Consider the following 15,621-nt stretch of genomic DNA (forward strand, 5'->3'; position numbering starts at 1 on the left):
GCTGGGCACTGGCAGTCTTGAGCACATTAAAGGTCCTGGAACAGGGAGCATGTGAGGCCTCGGAGAGAAGGTGGAAGGGAAGGAGCAGGGCCAGACAGCAGGGTTTAGGAGGAGGAATCCGGTAAAGGAGGCTGAGGAGTGGGCAGAGAGGTGGGAGGCAGGGAGGATGCACATTCATCGCTGGGGAGCAGCGAGCGTCAGTGTCAGGCAGCACCCAGACCCCACAGCAGCTGGGCTGGGCCAGCCCACAGAACTCCTGCGGAGGAGATCTCAGATAACTGGCAAAGGGAGAGCCAGGGGGCATGGAGTGAGTGGGAGGCCAGCTGGGGGCTTTGCTGGGGGCCGCCTGCCGCTCACTCCCTTACCCTGGTCCCTCCAGGCCAAGGGTGTGTATGAGAAGGTGGGAGAGGCCACGGAGACAGCGCTGACTTGCCTGGTGGAGAAGATGAATGTATTTGATACCGACCTGCAGGCCCTGTCCCAGGTGGAACGAGCCGGCGCCTGCAATGCGGTGAGCAGGACGGGGGCTTGGGCCGCAGGCTGCATGGCTGGGACTTCTAGAGAAAGTGGAGAGGAGAGCGAAGTCTTGGGAGGCTTCTGGGAGGAGGAGGGACTTCAGAGCTTAGTAAGCCTTGGCTCAGGAGAACCGAGAAGGGCTGAATGTGGGCGAGGATTGGGCCGGGAAATGCACAGCATGGTCAGGAAATGGCAGTAATTCGCCATTTCCCGGGATGGAGAGGAAGATGGAGGCCTCAAATGCTGGGGTCAGAGTAGGACAGACACCGTCCTGCAGGGAGAAGAGGCTCTTCATGGGGCTGAGTCGCTGGCTTTGCTGCTCGTGCCCTGACCTGCCTGGGCCCCACAGGTGATCAAGCAGCTGATGCAGAAGGAGTTCACCCTGGAATTCTCCCGAGACCGGAAGTCCATGTCAGTGTACTGCACGCCCACCCGCCCTGGCCCGCTGGCCCAAGGCAGCAAGATGTTTGTGAAGGTGGGACCTCTGCACGCCTGGGGACGAAGAGCCAGAGGCTGCCACCGTGGGGGACTGAGGGAAGTTCTAGGCCCACTGTCACAGCAATGAACCCAGAACCAGGGTGGTCAGCCTGCCATGGGGAACTGGAACAGGGTCCAGGCTTGCTGGGGATAAAGCCAGGGCCAGGTGCCAAGGCCTGCCCCTCCCTGGAGTCCCAGCTTAGGCTGAGGCACTGCCTTGCTGTGTGACCCTGGGGTCCCCATGCCGCCCCGTGGACCCCGGCCTCCCTCTCTGAGTGGCAGGGTCAGGCTGGAAGGCTTCAGAAGCCCTTTGCCCTGGCTGGTGGTTGGTGCTCTGTGTTTCGGGAACAGTCCCAGGGAGGGAAGGACCAACTCCTGCCAGACCTCTGACAGTACCTCCTGTCGCTGCTTTTGGACCTGAAGTAGGAATCGCAGCCGAAGGAGGTGTTACCCCCTTTTGAAATGGCTTCTGTATTGGGAGCTCGGGCCACTTTGGAACAGTGTGTGGAGTGCCCTTTGGGCAGAGGGGGATGGCATTGATGGGGTGGTCAGAGGCTGTTTCCAGGCCTGACGTGAGGGCCCAGGTAAGACTCAGAGGCTACTGAGGAGCCTGTCACCCCCAGAGCCACCTTGCCAGGGCCACATCCACCACCCCTCAGTATGGCTCTATTTCTGGTCCCCAGGCAGGGCTCTGCTCGCCGCCTGCTGCTGAACTCCCTGCAAACTGGGATCCTGGTCACAGCAGTCCGGCGGGAGGCGGAGGCTGTGGGTGGGCTGCCGTTCCCACCCCCACCCCCAAAATGCTGCAGTGGGCCTCGGCGGTGGCCTGGTGTGGGGAGGGCACCACAAGTGGGTTCTGCAGACCCCCACCGCCTTTGGGTTTTCTCACAGCAGGGCCCACTCGGTTCCCACTCTGAGCCATCAAAGGACAGATTCTGGCCCTTGCCTTGGGTGGCCTTTCCCCATATCTGGGCCTCCGTTTCCCCAGTTGGGCAAGTGGGAGGGAGGGGTCCTGACTGATGGAGCTGCCTCCCCCTCCCCCACACTGCAGGGGGCTCCTGAGAGTGTGATGGAGCGCTGCAGCTCAGTTCGAGTGGGCAGCCGCACAGTACCCCTGAGCACCACCTCCAGAGAGCAGATCCTGGCCAGGATCCGGGATTGGGGTTCAGGCTTGGACACACTGCGCTGTCTGGCACTAGCCACCCGGGACACGCCCCCAAAGAAGGAGGACATGCAGCTGGATGACTGCAGCAAGTTTGCACAGTATGAGGTGGGTGCTGGGGCAGGACCGCAGGGCCTGGAGCTGCGTCTGTGTCAGTGGTTGGGCAGGCACCATGTTGTGGATAGGCCCAGCTCCCCTACCTCTGCCCCTTCCTTACAGACAGACCTGACTTTCGTGGGCTGCGTAGGCATGCTGGACCCTCCGAGGCCCGAGGTGGCTGCCTGCATTGCCCGCTGCCACCAGGCAGGGATCCGCGTGGTCATGATCACAGGGGACAACAAAGGCACAGCCATGGCCATCTGCCACCGGCTTGGCATCTTTAAGGACACAGAGGACGTGGCAGGCAAGGCCTACACAGGCCGAGAATTTGATGACCTCAGCTCCGAGCAGCAGCGCCACGCCTGCCACACAGCCTGCTGCTTTGCCCGTGTGGAACCCGCACACAAGTCCCGAATTGTGGAGTACCTGCAGTCCTTTAACGAGATCACCGCCATGGTGAGGCCACCAGATGGGTGCCTGGGGGAGGTGGCAAGGAGTGGAGGGAGCACTTGTCACAGGCTTGGAAATAGCAACCCATGCAACCCCTGCCTCTGCTCCATCCTTATTTTTTCCGACATTTTATTACAAAAAATTTCAAGCACAAAGAGAAATTAAAGTAATTTTATAGTGAATGCCTGTATCTCTACAATCCAGGTTCTATAAATAATATTTTTATCACAAACCTGTCCATCAATTAACTCATCTTTTCTTAAATGCATTTCAGAGTAGGTGCAGACATCACTCTGTCTCACCCTCGCATACATTAGAATGCGTGCTCTGGAGAGCAGTATCCGTGCTTCTGTTTCTTTTCCTTTGTGAAGTTTTAAAACTTGCACGGGATGAAATACATGAGTCCTAAGCATACCGTATGTCTGATGAGTTTTGTTCTTGCACACGCCTGTGGCCCAAACCCTTAAGGGGCAGGGAACATTACCATGCCATTTCCTCATGCCCCTTCCCACCAGGCCCTGCTCCCACCACAGGCAACCCCTGTTCTGACTTCTTTCCACCATAGGTGAGTTTTGCCTGTCCTAGATTTTCATATGTATGGAGTCACACAGCATGACTCTTGTGTCTGGTCTCTTTCTTTTGAGATTTATCCGTATTGTCTCAGGCGAATGACTGCTTTTTCATTGTTGAGTCCCATTCCACAGTATGAATATTCCACAGTTTGTTTATCCATTAAGCTTTAGATGGACATTTGGTTTGCTCTCAGTTTTGTTCAGTCTCATTCTCGATGACTGACCTATTCAGCAACACTGATCTGATTCTTGACCTCTCCCTCACCCCTGACCTGGCCTCTGTTGACCTCTAGCCTAACCTGGTTCTTTAACTTAACCTCAATACTGACCTGTGGTGCAGGCTTGACCTTGATACTAAGCTGGACACCAACCTTGACTACAATTGTAACCTGGTTCTTGACCTTCTTGCTGACTTGGTCCATGACCTTGACCTTCTTAATCTGATTCTTTACTTTGAGCTTAACCCAGATATAGGTTCCAGTCTTGACCTGGATCCTGACCTGATCTTTGACATTTACCTTGATCCTTCTAACCCAGTACTTTCTGTTGACCTCCAACTTTGATCTGGCCTCAGTCTTGACCTTGAATGCAATTCCAGCCTTAATTATGACATCACTCCTGAAGTGGACCATAACCTTGAGTTGGTCTCTGACTTTTGACTTGACCTTTACCTTAACTTAACTTTTAATCTTGAGCCAAAGTCCAATCTTGACCCTGACCTTCACCTTGGCTCCAGTGTTCACCCCGACTACAACATCTGCCTGGTCCTTGAACTAGGCCACAACCTTGACCTCATCCCTGACTTGACCTTAATTTTGCCCTCAATTTCATCTTCTTCCTCACATCCAACCTGAATTCCATCCCTCTGTTGTCCCTGACCCTACCTTACCATCTTCTCTGACCTTAGACTTGACCTTCCCCATCCACTTTGTCCTTATCTGTACCCCTTGCCTCCCCTTTAGCCTCATCCCCAGCCCAGTCTCTAAGCTCAGGCTCGACCTCACCGTTAGTTCTGTCCAGCTGTCTGTTTCCTTGGGGACATCCCCTGAGCTTGGAAATAGGCTGCACTGAGGGAGTCAGGGATGTGGAAGGGAAGTTTCTCAGGCATAATCCTACCTACCCTGGCCCCCAGACTGGAGATGGGGTGAATGATGCCCCAGCCCTGAAGAAAGCAGAGATTGGCATTGCCATGGGCTCCGGCACAGCTGTGGCCAAGTCGGCGGCAGAGATGGTACTGTCGGATGACAATTTTGCATCCATCGTGGCTGCAGTGGAGGAGGGCCGGGCCATTTACAGCAACATGAAGCAGTTCATCCGCTACCTCATCTCTTCCAATGTCGGCGAGGTTGTTTGGTGAGGCTCTGTGCTCCCTCCTCCCAGCCCTCTGGACCAGCCCTGCATCCCTGAGCCGGGAGAATGCCAGTTCCTGGGATGGGGCTCAGGAATGGAGGGACACATGCTTTACCCTGGCTGGAGCTTTCCAGGGTCCCCTGTGGGTGCACCCCAGCCCCAAGGAAGTACCTAAAAAGTCCCCTATCATCCCTCCAGCCACTTTCAGAGTTGCACAAGATGGAAGAACCAGCCCCACCTTCGGGCAGTAATGTGTTTGTGTGTGTACCTGTATCTTTGCACATGGTTGTGTGCATGTGGTGTGTGTGCCTGAGAGGAGTGTATGTGTGCATGTGTGTTCTCCTGCATCTTTGGGCATGAGTGCAAACACAGGATTCGTGCTGGTGTGTAATTGTGTACACACTTAGGTTTGCATGAAAGGAATGCCTAAGGGGAACAGCGAGTGCATGTTGGCCTGGACAATAGGAGTCTTGCCGTCTCTGCACGTCAGGGCCAGCATGTAGGTGTTTGCTTGTGTTTGTGGAATTGTGTGGCCTGTGCTAGGTTTTTGCTCATGTCTGCGAACAAATGTATATATGTTCAGGTGTGTGTTGCCCACATGTGTGTGTGCGTGACTAGAGAGGAGTTAGGTCCTAAACAGGAAAGGCCTGAAGAGCAGATACACTGAGGCTCCAGGGCTGGGACTGGGGAGGCAGTGATGGCCCCAGAGGAGGCAGAACCATGTATGCATACTTGTCATTCATGCACATGCATCAGGATTAGCAGAGTGAGATGGAGCTACTGGGAGACGGTGGATGAGCTCCCCAGTCTGGGCTATGAATGGAAGCTGGATCTTCCATTTGCTGGGGGCTAGAGCCCATGATTCTGGTTCCAGTATCTTCCTCACGGCAATTCTGGGCCTACCCGAAGCCCTGATCCCTGTGCAGCTGCTCTGGGTGAACCTGGTGACAGATGGTCTACCTGCCACAGCCCTGGGCTTCAACCCACCTGACCTAGACATCATGGAGAAGCCACCCCGGAACCCTCATGAGGCCCTCATCAGTGGCTGGCTCCTCTTCCGATATCTGGCTATTGGAGGTAAGGGCCTCAGCCCTCAGTAGGGTTCTAGTAGCCTTCTAAGACTCTCCTATTAGTTAGTCTTACAAACTGCAGACAGTATGACTCAGCCTGGCTTGTGCTAAAAGAAATGGTGTGGGCTCATCTAACTGAAAAAATTAGTGCATGCCTCATACATGGCTGTATCCAGACCTCAGACAGTATCATTGTCTCGCCTCAACTGCATTCTCAGGCAGATGACCTTTGGGTAGCAGAGTGGCTGCTGCAGTGCCAGCCCTCGTGCTCACTCCATTATAACTCCACATTCAGCAGAAGGGAGAGCCTTTCATCCTACTACTCCCTCAGGAATATGATAAAAGTCTCAGGCTTATTCTCAGCTCAGATTGGGTTACCTGCTTATCTCCTGGCCAATCACCATGGCCAAGGGTATGGCAGATGCCGATTGCCTGTCAGGCCCGTCACTGGCCCTGAGGGTAGGTATGGAAACCACCCAGCTTAGAGAGGGAGAGGGTGATTTTCAGACAGAAATTCAGGGACTTATTAGGAAGGGGAAATGGATGCCAGTAAAGCACAGCTGTCCACTATAGCCGGTTTCCTCCTGCCCCCCCTGCAGTGTATGTAGGCCTGGCCACAGTGGCTGCCGCCACCTGGTGGTTCCTGTACGATGCCGAGGGACCTCACATCACCTTCTACCAGCTGGTGAGCAAGGACGGCCAGGGAGCCTATTGGGTTGTTTCTGAGGTAGAACTCGCAAGCCCAAGTTATTGGTGTTCCAGGGAAAGGGGTCTGGACCCTATGGTTGGCCAATGGCTGTCCCTTTCCAGCCTTATACAGACACCCACCACCTAAGGGGCCACTGGAAACGTTGCGATAGCACAGCCCAGAGCCAGAGAAGTGGTCACTCCCTCTCCCAGTCATCTGGTTGGGGGAGACCAAGGGGCAGAATTGCCCAGAAGTGTCTTACCTTTACTGGGGAACCCCCGAAACATTGAGGTCTGAGCTCAGAGTTATGAGCCCCTAAATGTAGAACTTCAGGCAGCAGGTCAAACTGAGGAGATGAAGAGTAGAGGGAAGGAATGTGCCAGGCCCCCTGCTCCCTGCCCCCCACCAAAACCAACATGTTTCTCGGGGAAGGACCCACTGACCTCTTGAAGTTACCTGGCTGGCAGGGGTCCACCATGGGGCTGGCTCAGCTCAGCACAGCTCTGGAAGCAAGCAAGGAGACCCGAGTTGCGACCTGTTGGTCTGTCCTGTCTGAGCAGCGACGCAGCTTTGAAAGAGCCTTCAGGGTGTTTGCAGAGCCAGCTGTGGGTTTCTCATGTAAAGGGGAGAGTGGCCAGGATGCAGGATTTCCTTCCTCTGAGTGTGCCTGCCAGTGTTGTCTTCTGGTAGATGAAAGACCTCAAGGGAAGGATCCTGACTCTGCCCCACCCTGGGAGCACCAGGGGTCCGCCCTGAGGGTGGGTGAGGGCTGGTCCCCTGCGTGCTCCTTGGGGAGGCTGTGATTTCGGTGATCGCAGGGTTCTCTCGGGGTTCATAGCCAGGCAAAGCCCGGCCCTGGCACCCAGAGCCCTCAGGGTTCTGCGGCTCTCCCTTCTGGCAGCAGTGCAGAGCATGGGCCCCGGCTCTCATCCCAAAGGCTGCTGCCCGGCCCTCGGCAGAAGGCTCATGCCGGCCTCCGTCACCTCTGCTCATTTACCTCCCATGGAGGCGGCGGGGTGGAGAGAGTAGGATGCGCTACCCACTGCTGCCTCCTCTTGATGCTGTCTCTGTTACCACACTGACCTGTGGATCCCAAGTCTCCAGGGACTTCCGCCCACCCGACCTTTCTTCTGGGCCCAGTCTGCGTACCCAGCTGGATACATCCTCTGGGCGCCCCAAAGTCAGATCTCTCACCTTTCTCCCAAACAATCCCTGCCTGGTCACCCAGACACCTTGGGCTCATGCTGGGCACCCCCCCACACACTCACTAACCGGTCAGTCCCTGGTCCCCTTGGTGCCATCTTCCCATCTGTCTTCAGCTCATTCCAGTTCTCATTTAACCACTTGGTCAAGAAATAGCTATCAAGCCCGGACTGTGTGCCAGGCACCAATCACTAGGGCTGGGCCAGGACCCAGCAGGCAGTCTCTGCAGAGCTTATGGTCTGGTGAGAAGAGTGCCAGGGAAACGGGCAGTCACATTTCAAGGGGAGGGGCACTTCAGCAAAGAAAAGGTAGATGGCTGTGGGACTTGGAGGTGTCAAAGGTTAGACCAGAGGTAGAACTTCCAGCTCTAGTTGTTGGAATTTCAGGAGAGGTGCCCAGAGTCCCAGTGGGTGATTCCTGAAGGAAACTGCCAAATAGCAGCAGAGTGGTTAAGAAACAGAGCATGGAACTTAGATCCAGACTGCCTGGGTTCACACCCCAGTTCCACGCTAGCTGTGTGACTTTGGACAGGCTACTTAACCTCTCTGTTGGTTTCCTCATCTGTAAAATGGGTAATAATCCCTGCCTCATAAGGCCCTCAAGAGAATTAATAGAGTCAATACTTGTAAAGACCTTAAACCAATACCTGGCACATAGTAAGAGCTATGTAAGTGTTAATTAAAATTCATGAAAACCAGAAGGGGCCTTGAAGGAGAAGATAAATAGGAAAGAGCCATGGCAGCAAAGGGAAGGAGTAGGTAAAACTTGCATCACCCAGAGAAACAGCCCCACTACCACCACCACGGGGCTCATGATGAACCTGTGAGACCGAAGTTCCAGCCCCGAGCACCTTCACATAAACAATTCAGGAGGCCACACTGTGATCTGTGACCTGGGACATACTGCCTGTGCATCGGGTGCTCACTGGTGAAACCCAGGTCTGAATGGGCAGGGCATTTATCTATTGAAACTAATTGATGTCATCCTCTTTGTGTTTACCCCCGCGTGCACATGCACGAGGATCTAAACACGCACATGAGTATGATCTGGGAGGTGGGGCCTGACAGTGGTGGCCCTAACTGGCAGGAACATTGGGTCCTCTTGGTCACTGGCTAGATTCAAAGTTTAGGACATTTTTTCTCTGCTCTGTGGTCAGTGCCAACTAAAAATATGTGCACATGTCCCAAATCCTGGAGCTTAATTTTTGGAGAAAAGCCCACTGTTTATTTAAATGAAATAAGTCTGCATCTTTTTGTTGATATAAATCTAGCCAGGACGGCTCTTTTGTAATGGTTCATCCTGCGTGAGAGAGAAGAGGAAAGTGCTGGCGCCCCCTTCTGGTAGACAGTCACCCTACCTGTATTTAAGCAATGTGGGCCAACAGGCATGTAATAGGTCTGCCTGGCAATTCATTAGTCCAAGTCATAAGCAAAAGGCAGGTCTGGTAGAGCTCAATTCCAGTAACAGAAATGGAGGGAGATATGAATGGGACCTTATTTAGTAACAGTAAATAGGGTACATGCAGCCTTCACTGTCTATGCACCAAAGGCGGTTTCTATTCAAGCATAATCTGCTCATTGGTTTCATATGCATTTACTTATTCAGTGGTCTGTTAGCCACCCACAACTCCTGCCCTCAGTTACTCAGGGAACCTCCTACACCTTCAGAGTAAAGCCTGGACCCACCCCTGATCTCGAGGACCCCCTGCTCTTCTCCCCATCCTAACCCCAGCTGCTCTCCCTCTGTCCCATCATGCCCCTACCCGGAACAGTCCCCTTCCACCCACACAGGGCAGCCTCCTGCCCCCATCCTGGGTGCCCCACTCCTTGGGCCCATGCTGCACAGCACTTCGCCCACTGGTGGTGTTGGGTCCTCACCTGTGGGCTGCGGGTGGAGTGAGGCTTCCCTCTCCCCCTGCACCGGCCCCTCCCCTGACCACGGTTCTCCTTACCCCACCTGTCACCCCACCTCGGCCTCTCAGAGGAACTTCCTGAAGTGCTCCCAGGACAACCCACTCTTTGCTGACATTGACTGTGAGGTCTTCGAGTCATGTTTCCCCACGACCATGGCCTTGTCTGTGCTGGTGACCATTGAAATGTGCAACGCCCTCAACAGGTGGGCTGGGCAGAGGGGCCTGGAGCTGCGGTTGAAGGATAGATGGAGGCCGAGGCCTAAGAGTGGGGCTGGGGGTTTGTTGGGGCCCAAAATTGGGGTCAGAGGGTCCAGGAGTGCAGTCTAAGTGCTGGGGGGCTCAGGATGGGGTCTAAGGGTCAGAGGGGTCCAGAATTTGGGATCCGAGAGACAAAGGGGGCCAAGATTGACAAAGGGGGCCAAGATTGGAGTCTAAAGATATAAAGGGACCAGGATTAGGTCTGAGGGGTGGAAAGGGGGTCCAAACTCTAGAACGGGCCCCAGTGGGGCTGAGTGGACAGCAGTGACACATCCCCCTTGGCTGCACAAGCCTCCCAGGAGTGCTCTAGCCTGCAGGTCTAATTAGGGAGGTGCAGCTCCACATGGGGCGGATGGGTGCTCACAGCAGGGCCTGCCCACGTCCTGACCTGAGATGAGCACCCTGTGCCCTTGGCAGTGTCTCGGAGAACCAGTCGCTGCTGCGGATGCCACCCTGGCTGAACCCCTGGCTGCTGGCGGCCGTGGCCATGTCCATGGCCCTGCACTTCCTCATCTTGCTCGTCCCGCCCCTGCCCGTGAGTCACTGCCCTGCTCCACCCCCTCTCCAGCTCCAGGGCTGGCAGGGTCCAAAATGTCCTCTGACACTCCCTTGGCCATGGAAGCCGTCTGCAGACGTGAGCGGGGAGGCTTGAAGGCGCTCTGTGTGTGTGGTCTGTGCTTGGACCCTGGCCGGCCGCCATCCTCCAGATGTGTCCCCACCTTCAGGAGCCCCCAGACATGGCGAACAGAAGAGGTGGAGACCCCTTGCTCTGGGACTCTCCCAGGCTGGGCAGGGGGAAGGACGATGCGCTTCCCTATACAGACTCCCTGCGGGCTTCCCTGCAGGACTGGTGGGGTTGGTTCCTGGGGGAGGACAGGGTCGGGCACTTCAGGCAGAGGCAACAAGGTGGGCAAAGATTTGAAGGTGAGACTTCTAGGGGTGTCCTGGGCGTGCTCATGAGGGGTCCACTGCCGCCCGGGTATATGAAGTGGGTGGACGTGCAGGGGGTGCTTGGCAGCCCTTAACCACCCCCCTCCTCCAGCTTATTTTCCAGGTGACCCCACTGAGTGGGCGCCAGTGGGTGGTGGTGCTCCAGATATCTCTGCCTGTCATCCTGCTTGACGAGGCCCTCAAGTACCTGTCCCGGAACCACATGCATGGTGAGTGGGCGGCCTCAGGCCCTCCCTGCCCTGCTCGCCCCGTCCTGCCTCCTTGCCGCCTCTGCCCCCGGGTGGCAGTGGGCTGGTGCCAGCTTCTGCCTCCAGGTCTGTACAGAGCAGGGAGTGTTCCTGGGTCACCCAGTGGAGATGAAGGGGCACTGGTGGTTGTAACCCGTGGTCTCTGCAGGGACCCTGGGTCTGCTGGGCTTGCTCAGGGTCACGCTGCCTCACTCTCCCCACTTGCCACCAGCTCCACGTGGCCAGGCCCTCTGTGCCCTCCTCTGGGCTGTGGCCTCTGATTTCTCTGAACCCGCCTGTCTATCCAGGCTTTCTCAGGTCAGTCTTCAGATGTGGAGTGGGCCAGACCCCAGACCAGACCAGGGTGGCCTCGTTGGTGTCACTTTGTGGGCCAGTGGAAGTGGGAGGGTTCTCTGTTTCTGCCTTAACCCAGGACTAGAGTACAGAATGGCAGGGTGCAGGCTGGGGCACGGTGCCCTCGCCTGCCTCTGAGCAGTCCTCAGAGAGTGGGTGACTCCGAACTTCCCAGGGACAAGGAGGGCAAGGCCGTCGGCATTGTTCTCACCGATGGAGCTGAGAGGGGGGGATGCAGGGGTGAGAAACTCCTGTCTCCTGGGAGTTTGAGCCAAGGCAGTAGCCTGGTGGCCAGGCCGCTCTGGAGGGCCCAGATCAGGCCCCACCATGGCTGAGGCCTGTGCTGGAGCAGTTGAGGGCCACCTCTGGCAGGAATGTGCCCCGGTCCCAGGACAGGGTGCTGGGGGTGGGGGGGTTATAAATAGATCACATGCCTGTCATTCCACAGGGGCCAAGGCAATCAATCAGCCCCCATCTCCCACACTGGCCAGCCCTCTCGGGTGCCTCAAATATTTTATTCTATTAAAAATGAGAAAACAAGTTGGCCTCCTGTCTCTGGAGAAGCTGGCCACTACAGGTCTGCTCAAAGGGTGTCCAGACACATAGCAGGGGCTCATCTGAGGGTGGAGGAGGGTGCTCAGCCAAAGCAAGGCCTGTTGGAGCCCACGGGTGGGGTGGGGGGAGCCAGACAAGACATTCTACCCTGTGTCCATCCTCTGTGGACACTTCTGGGAGGTGAAGAAGGGGAAGTGGGTCTGTTGCCTGAAGCTCCATCCGTGGGAGCCAGGAGCCCAGGGGTCTACCAGGAAATCCTCTGGCCAACCTTGACCACACTAACTCACCTGCAAAGCCAGGCCTCCCGAGGATGTGACAGTTCAGGCAGCTGTACTTGTCTTCCTTGAGAACCTTCCCCAGCAGCCACAACTGCCAAGGAGGTCTGCATATCTTCTTGAAAATGCTTAAGTGAGAAAACTTCTCAGCCAGTGGGGAAAGCCTGTGTCTTGGGCCCTGCTCAGCACTGGCTGTTAGATGGTGGAGGATTCAGGCCTAGGAGGGGCAGGGGGCCCCTGGCAGGATGGGGCAGGTTGGAAGGCCTGGAGAGGGAGCCTTCCCTGCTGGGCGGGTGGTTGGGGGTGGTTTCTGGAAGGGGTGGGGTATGAGCAGAGGTTTCAGCGGGGAGGATTGAGCCTGGTGGGGAGGTGCCGGCCTATCCTGGCTCAGAGTGTGGAGTGGAGTGGTGAGGCCAGAGCATCGGGGTGGGGGGGGCCTTGAATGCCAAGGTAAAGGCCCTGGACACTCCTCGGAGCTGCAGAAGGGTGCAGCCGTGGAAGCCACCGGCGGACTGGGAGTAAGCATGGAGGAGAGTCAGGAGGGGTGGGACCAAAGGCAGGGAGGTGGTGAGCGTGTTGAGCCGGCTGCAGGTTGACACTGAGTCTCAGCCTGGATGGGCTAGTCCCATGCAACACTTCCACCTCCACCATTAACCTGAGATGTTGACTATGATCGTCGTGAGACCTGGCCTGAAAGGGTGGTGCCCTGCTATCAGGAGGGGCTGTGGGGCCCACAGGACGGGCACAGGCTGGGCATCTGTGGCCACATGTAAGGAGCGGAGTGGAGTGAGCTTACTGAAGCCCAGACAGCTCTGCCACATGCACTGCAGTCCCTCGGGCGGGGTGAGAGGGGGGCTCTGTTAAGTTCCCAAACTAGCCTGGTTGCCTTTTAGGGAAGTTTTGCAGAAGCCTGATGCTCCTGTCTTCCCCATGATTTATGAGGGATGTTTCCTGAGGGTATCTGTGGATGCTGGGTCAGCACCATGGGGCCGGAGGTCCTCTTGCCTCACCTGGCTCTGCCCAGGTGCCGCTGAGCCGCTGTCAGGCAGAGGCCTGTTGGCCAGGTAGAGTGGAGGGAGGCCTGGAGAAATTGAGTAGGGACAGATATGGGAGGGTCCAGGAGGTGAGGCGGGCTGGCACTTTATTCTGCGGGGCAGGTGGGAGCCATGGCAGGGGGAAATGGGCTGGATTTGTAGTGTGATGCCAGGGGCAGGAGGGTGATCATGAGGCAAGATGGGGGCTGAGGGCAGGGCTGAGGCCTTGGGCAGGGGAGAAACTGGTAGGGAGCTTGAGAGGTGCAGGTGGGGAAATCAGCAGGCCCGGCCGGGTGGGATGGACAACAGGTCCGTGATGCCCTGGGTTTCTGGACCTCCTGAGGCTGGGTGGTGGCTCCCCAAAGTGACAACCAGGAGGAGACTGCACTGGGGTGAGCGGGGGGCGGGGCCACTGGTGGGACGCATGGAGCGGAGGAGGATGGGGAACATCAAGGGGCAGCACAGGGAGCAGGGAGCCAGGAGGCGGCTGAGTGATGCCCAGGAGAGTGGGGCCGGCCTGGGGGGATGGAGGGTGCGGGCACCTGAGGGAGGGCTGGAAGGAAGCCTCCTGCATGTGTGCTCTCACACACACAATGTAACATACATACTCGTGTTTTTCTTCCAGAAGAAAAGAACAAGCAGTGAGTGTCAGCGGCGCAGTGGAGTCTGTGGTGTACACCTAAGCCTGATGGTGCCCAAGCGTTCGCCCCCACTCCCCACCCTGCCACCATGCTTGCCTGCTTGCTCACTGGGCCCTGTCAAGGTGACAGCCAGCCCCCTGACCAGGCCGGGGGCTCTCTCCCTGCTTCCCTCTGCCTGGGGGCTCTGTACTGTTTGTCTCTGGCACTCTCCCTGCAAGTTCCTCCCTGGAGCAGTGGCCCAGGAGCCAGCAGGGGCCTGACCAGAATCCAGAGCTGGCAGGAGATGGAGAGACGCCAAGCCCTCTGCCCTCAGACCCACAAGCACAGTCTGGAGCCTGCTCCCCGTGCTCAGAGGCTGGGCATTTATGTACTGACGGAGGGCGTCTGGAGGCTGCTCTCCCCAGCTCTGACCTCCCACTTAGTGCCTGGTCTGGAGCCTGGTCAGCTGGGGGTAGGAGAGGGGACATCTGGGTCCAGCTGTGCACCGCGAGGAGTGCAGGCAGGCCCCCCAACTCTGCTCAGCTTCCACAAAGTTGGCTCCCAAGGGCCTGAGCCTCTTATGTATGCTGGGGATGGAGGGGTCAGAGAGCCGACCTGCCTCAGCTCGGCTCACCCCCACACCCAGGCTTCCCTGTCCTAGCCAAATGACATGCGCCGAGTCTTGGTGCTGTCTGCTCTGCCAAGCTGAGGCCAATTTGCCCTCTGTGTCCCTGGTGCCTGAGACCCCAGATGTCCTTGGGTTCCTGACCACCGTGTCCTTCCAGCCCATCCCAGTGCGTGGTCATCTCTCGGTCTGCACGGCTAGGTGATTCTGCATCCTCTGCACTCGGGGGCTCACTCTTCGTGCCTGAGCCCACGCACCCGTGGACCGAGGGGATGGCCCTAAGAAGGGCTGGTCACCATGTCCTCTCCCTCTCTCCTTGCTGGAGGAATGAGTCTGGGTGATCGGTTCAGATGACAGGAAAAAGGGTTTGATGGACAGAAATGGTCTCTGAACTCAGCTTTTGCCCCTTTGGCAAAAAGTAGACACAGAAGAAAACAGTCAATGACTGTGTTCTCGCTCCTAGAAAGGGTACAAAGTGATTGTTTTTTATGGAAATTAAAGACTCACATCCCTGTCCTGGTCCCCAGAACCGAAAGCCCCCCTCCCTGCCTTGCAGACAAATGGGCTCTGGGTTCTGTGGCCCCTTCCCGCCCCCCACCTCAAAGGTTCTGGGCGGCTCTCCCCTGCTGCCCCAGAGGGGCTCAGCTGCTTTCCTGCTGGGGAGGGGGCAGGGCCCTGTCCCCACCTGCTGACATGCAGTTTGATAGAGAAATAAAGCCCGAGTGCCCGGGGCGACTGTTTCCCTGGAGAGTGGTCCTGCCATCTGCCTCCGTGTCTACCTAGCCTCTCACCACCTGCGCCCACCCCACCCCCGGAAATGGGGGCAAAGGCCTGGGGCTCTCACATTGCCAAGCAGGGATGGTTGCCTTCCTTGAGGCAAGACTCGGGAGAGTCCCAGATCTCCCAAGCCACACCCAAATGGCGAGGCCTGATTCTGCCCCTGAGAGACAGCACTGAGTGCATTTGGTGGGACCCCACTGCTCATATTAACGATTCTCATGTCCCCACTGAGGAAACATGCTGGGAGGGGTTCATGACTTGGCCCAGGGTAGGGCTGGGCCTGGATCCTCAGTATCAGGCCCCTTGCACCCCACAGAGGGCCCCCAGCCCTGGCTGTGCTGTGGGTCTTGTGCTCTCTGAGGTTACTCTCTTACTTGTTACACACACTCCCCACCCCACTCCTTGAACCCTAGAATGCCACCCAACCACTTGCCCTTCTGAGC

General features: G+C 56.9%; 1 protein-coding gene and 1 long non-coding RNA gene across 5 annotated transcripts in view; one reads left to right on the forward strand and one right to left on the reverse strand.

The window, feature by feature from the left end:
- Window positions 1-15,158, forward strand: part of ATP2A3 (ATPase sarcoplasmic/endoplasmic reticulum Ca2+ transporting 3) — a 32,423-nt gene extending 17,265 nt beyond the window's left edge. For 2 of the 4 annotated variants that reach the window (XM_036887106.2, XM_057501020.1), the window contains 11 exons: window positions 380-511; window positions 866-991; window positions 2,045-2,263; window positions 2,375-2,710; window positions 4,409-4,629; window positions 5,501-5,703; window positions 6,296-6,381; window positions 9,569-9,702; window positions 10,175-10,292; window positions 10,800-10,917; window positions 13,779-15,158. In XM_036887106.2, the coding sequence (XP_036743001.2) occupies window positions 380-511; window positions 866-991; window positions 2,045-2,263; window positions 2,375-2,710; window positions 4,409-4,629; window positions 5,501-5,703; window positions 6,296-6,381; window positions 9,569-9,702; window positions 10,175-10,292; window positions 10,800-10,917; window positions 13,779-13,798 (1,713 nt within the window). In that variant the 3' untranslated portion in view covers window positions 13,799-15,158. The remainder of the gene's footprint in view (window positions 1-379; window positions 512-865; window positions 992-2,044; window positions 2,264-2,374; window positions 2,711-4,408; window positions 4,630-5,500; window positions 5,704-6,295; window positions 6,382-9,568; window positions 9,703-10,174; window positions 10,293-10,799; window positions 10,918-13,778) is intronic. The other 2 variants (XM_036887116.2, XM_057501021.1) reach the window with 2 other exon arrangements.
- LOC118913283 (uncharacterized) lies at window positions 5,500-7,353 on the reverse strand. Its single transcript, XR_005025148.2, has 2 exons — window positions 6,841-7,353; window positions 5,500-6,730 (listed from the first exon to the last, which is right to left on the reverse strand). It is a non-coding gene; the product is annotated as an uncharacterized LOC118913283 (long non-coding RNA).
- Window positions 15,159-15,621: the final 463 nt, after the last annotated feature.

The sequence above is a fragment of the Manis pentadactyla genome, chromosome 4 (genome assembly GCF_030020395.1).
Source record: "Manis pentadactyla isolate mManPen7 chromosome 4, mManPen7.hap1, whole genome shotgun sequence".
Classification (NCBI taxonomy): domain Eukaryota; kingdom Metazoa; phylum Chordata; class Mammalia; order Pholidota; family Manidae; genus Manis; species Manis pentadactyla.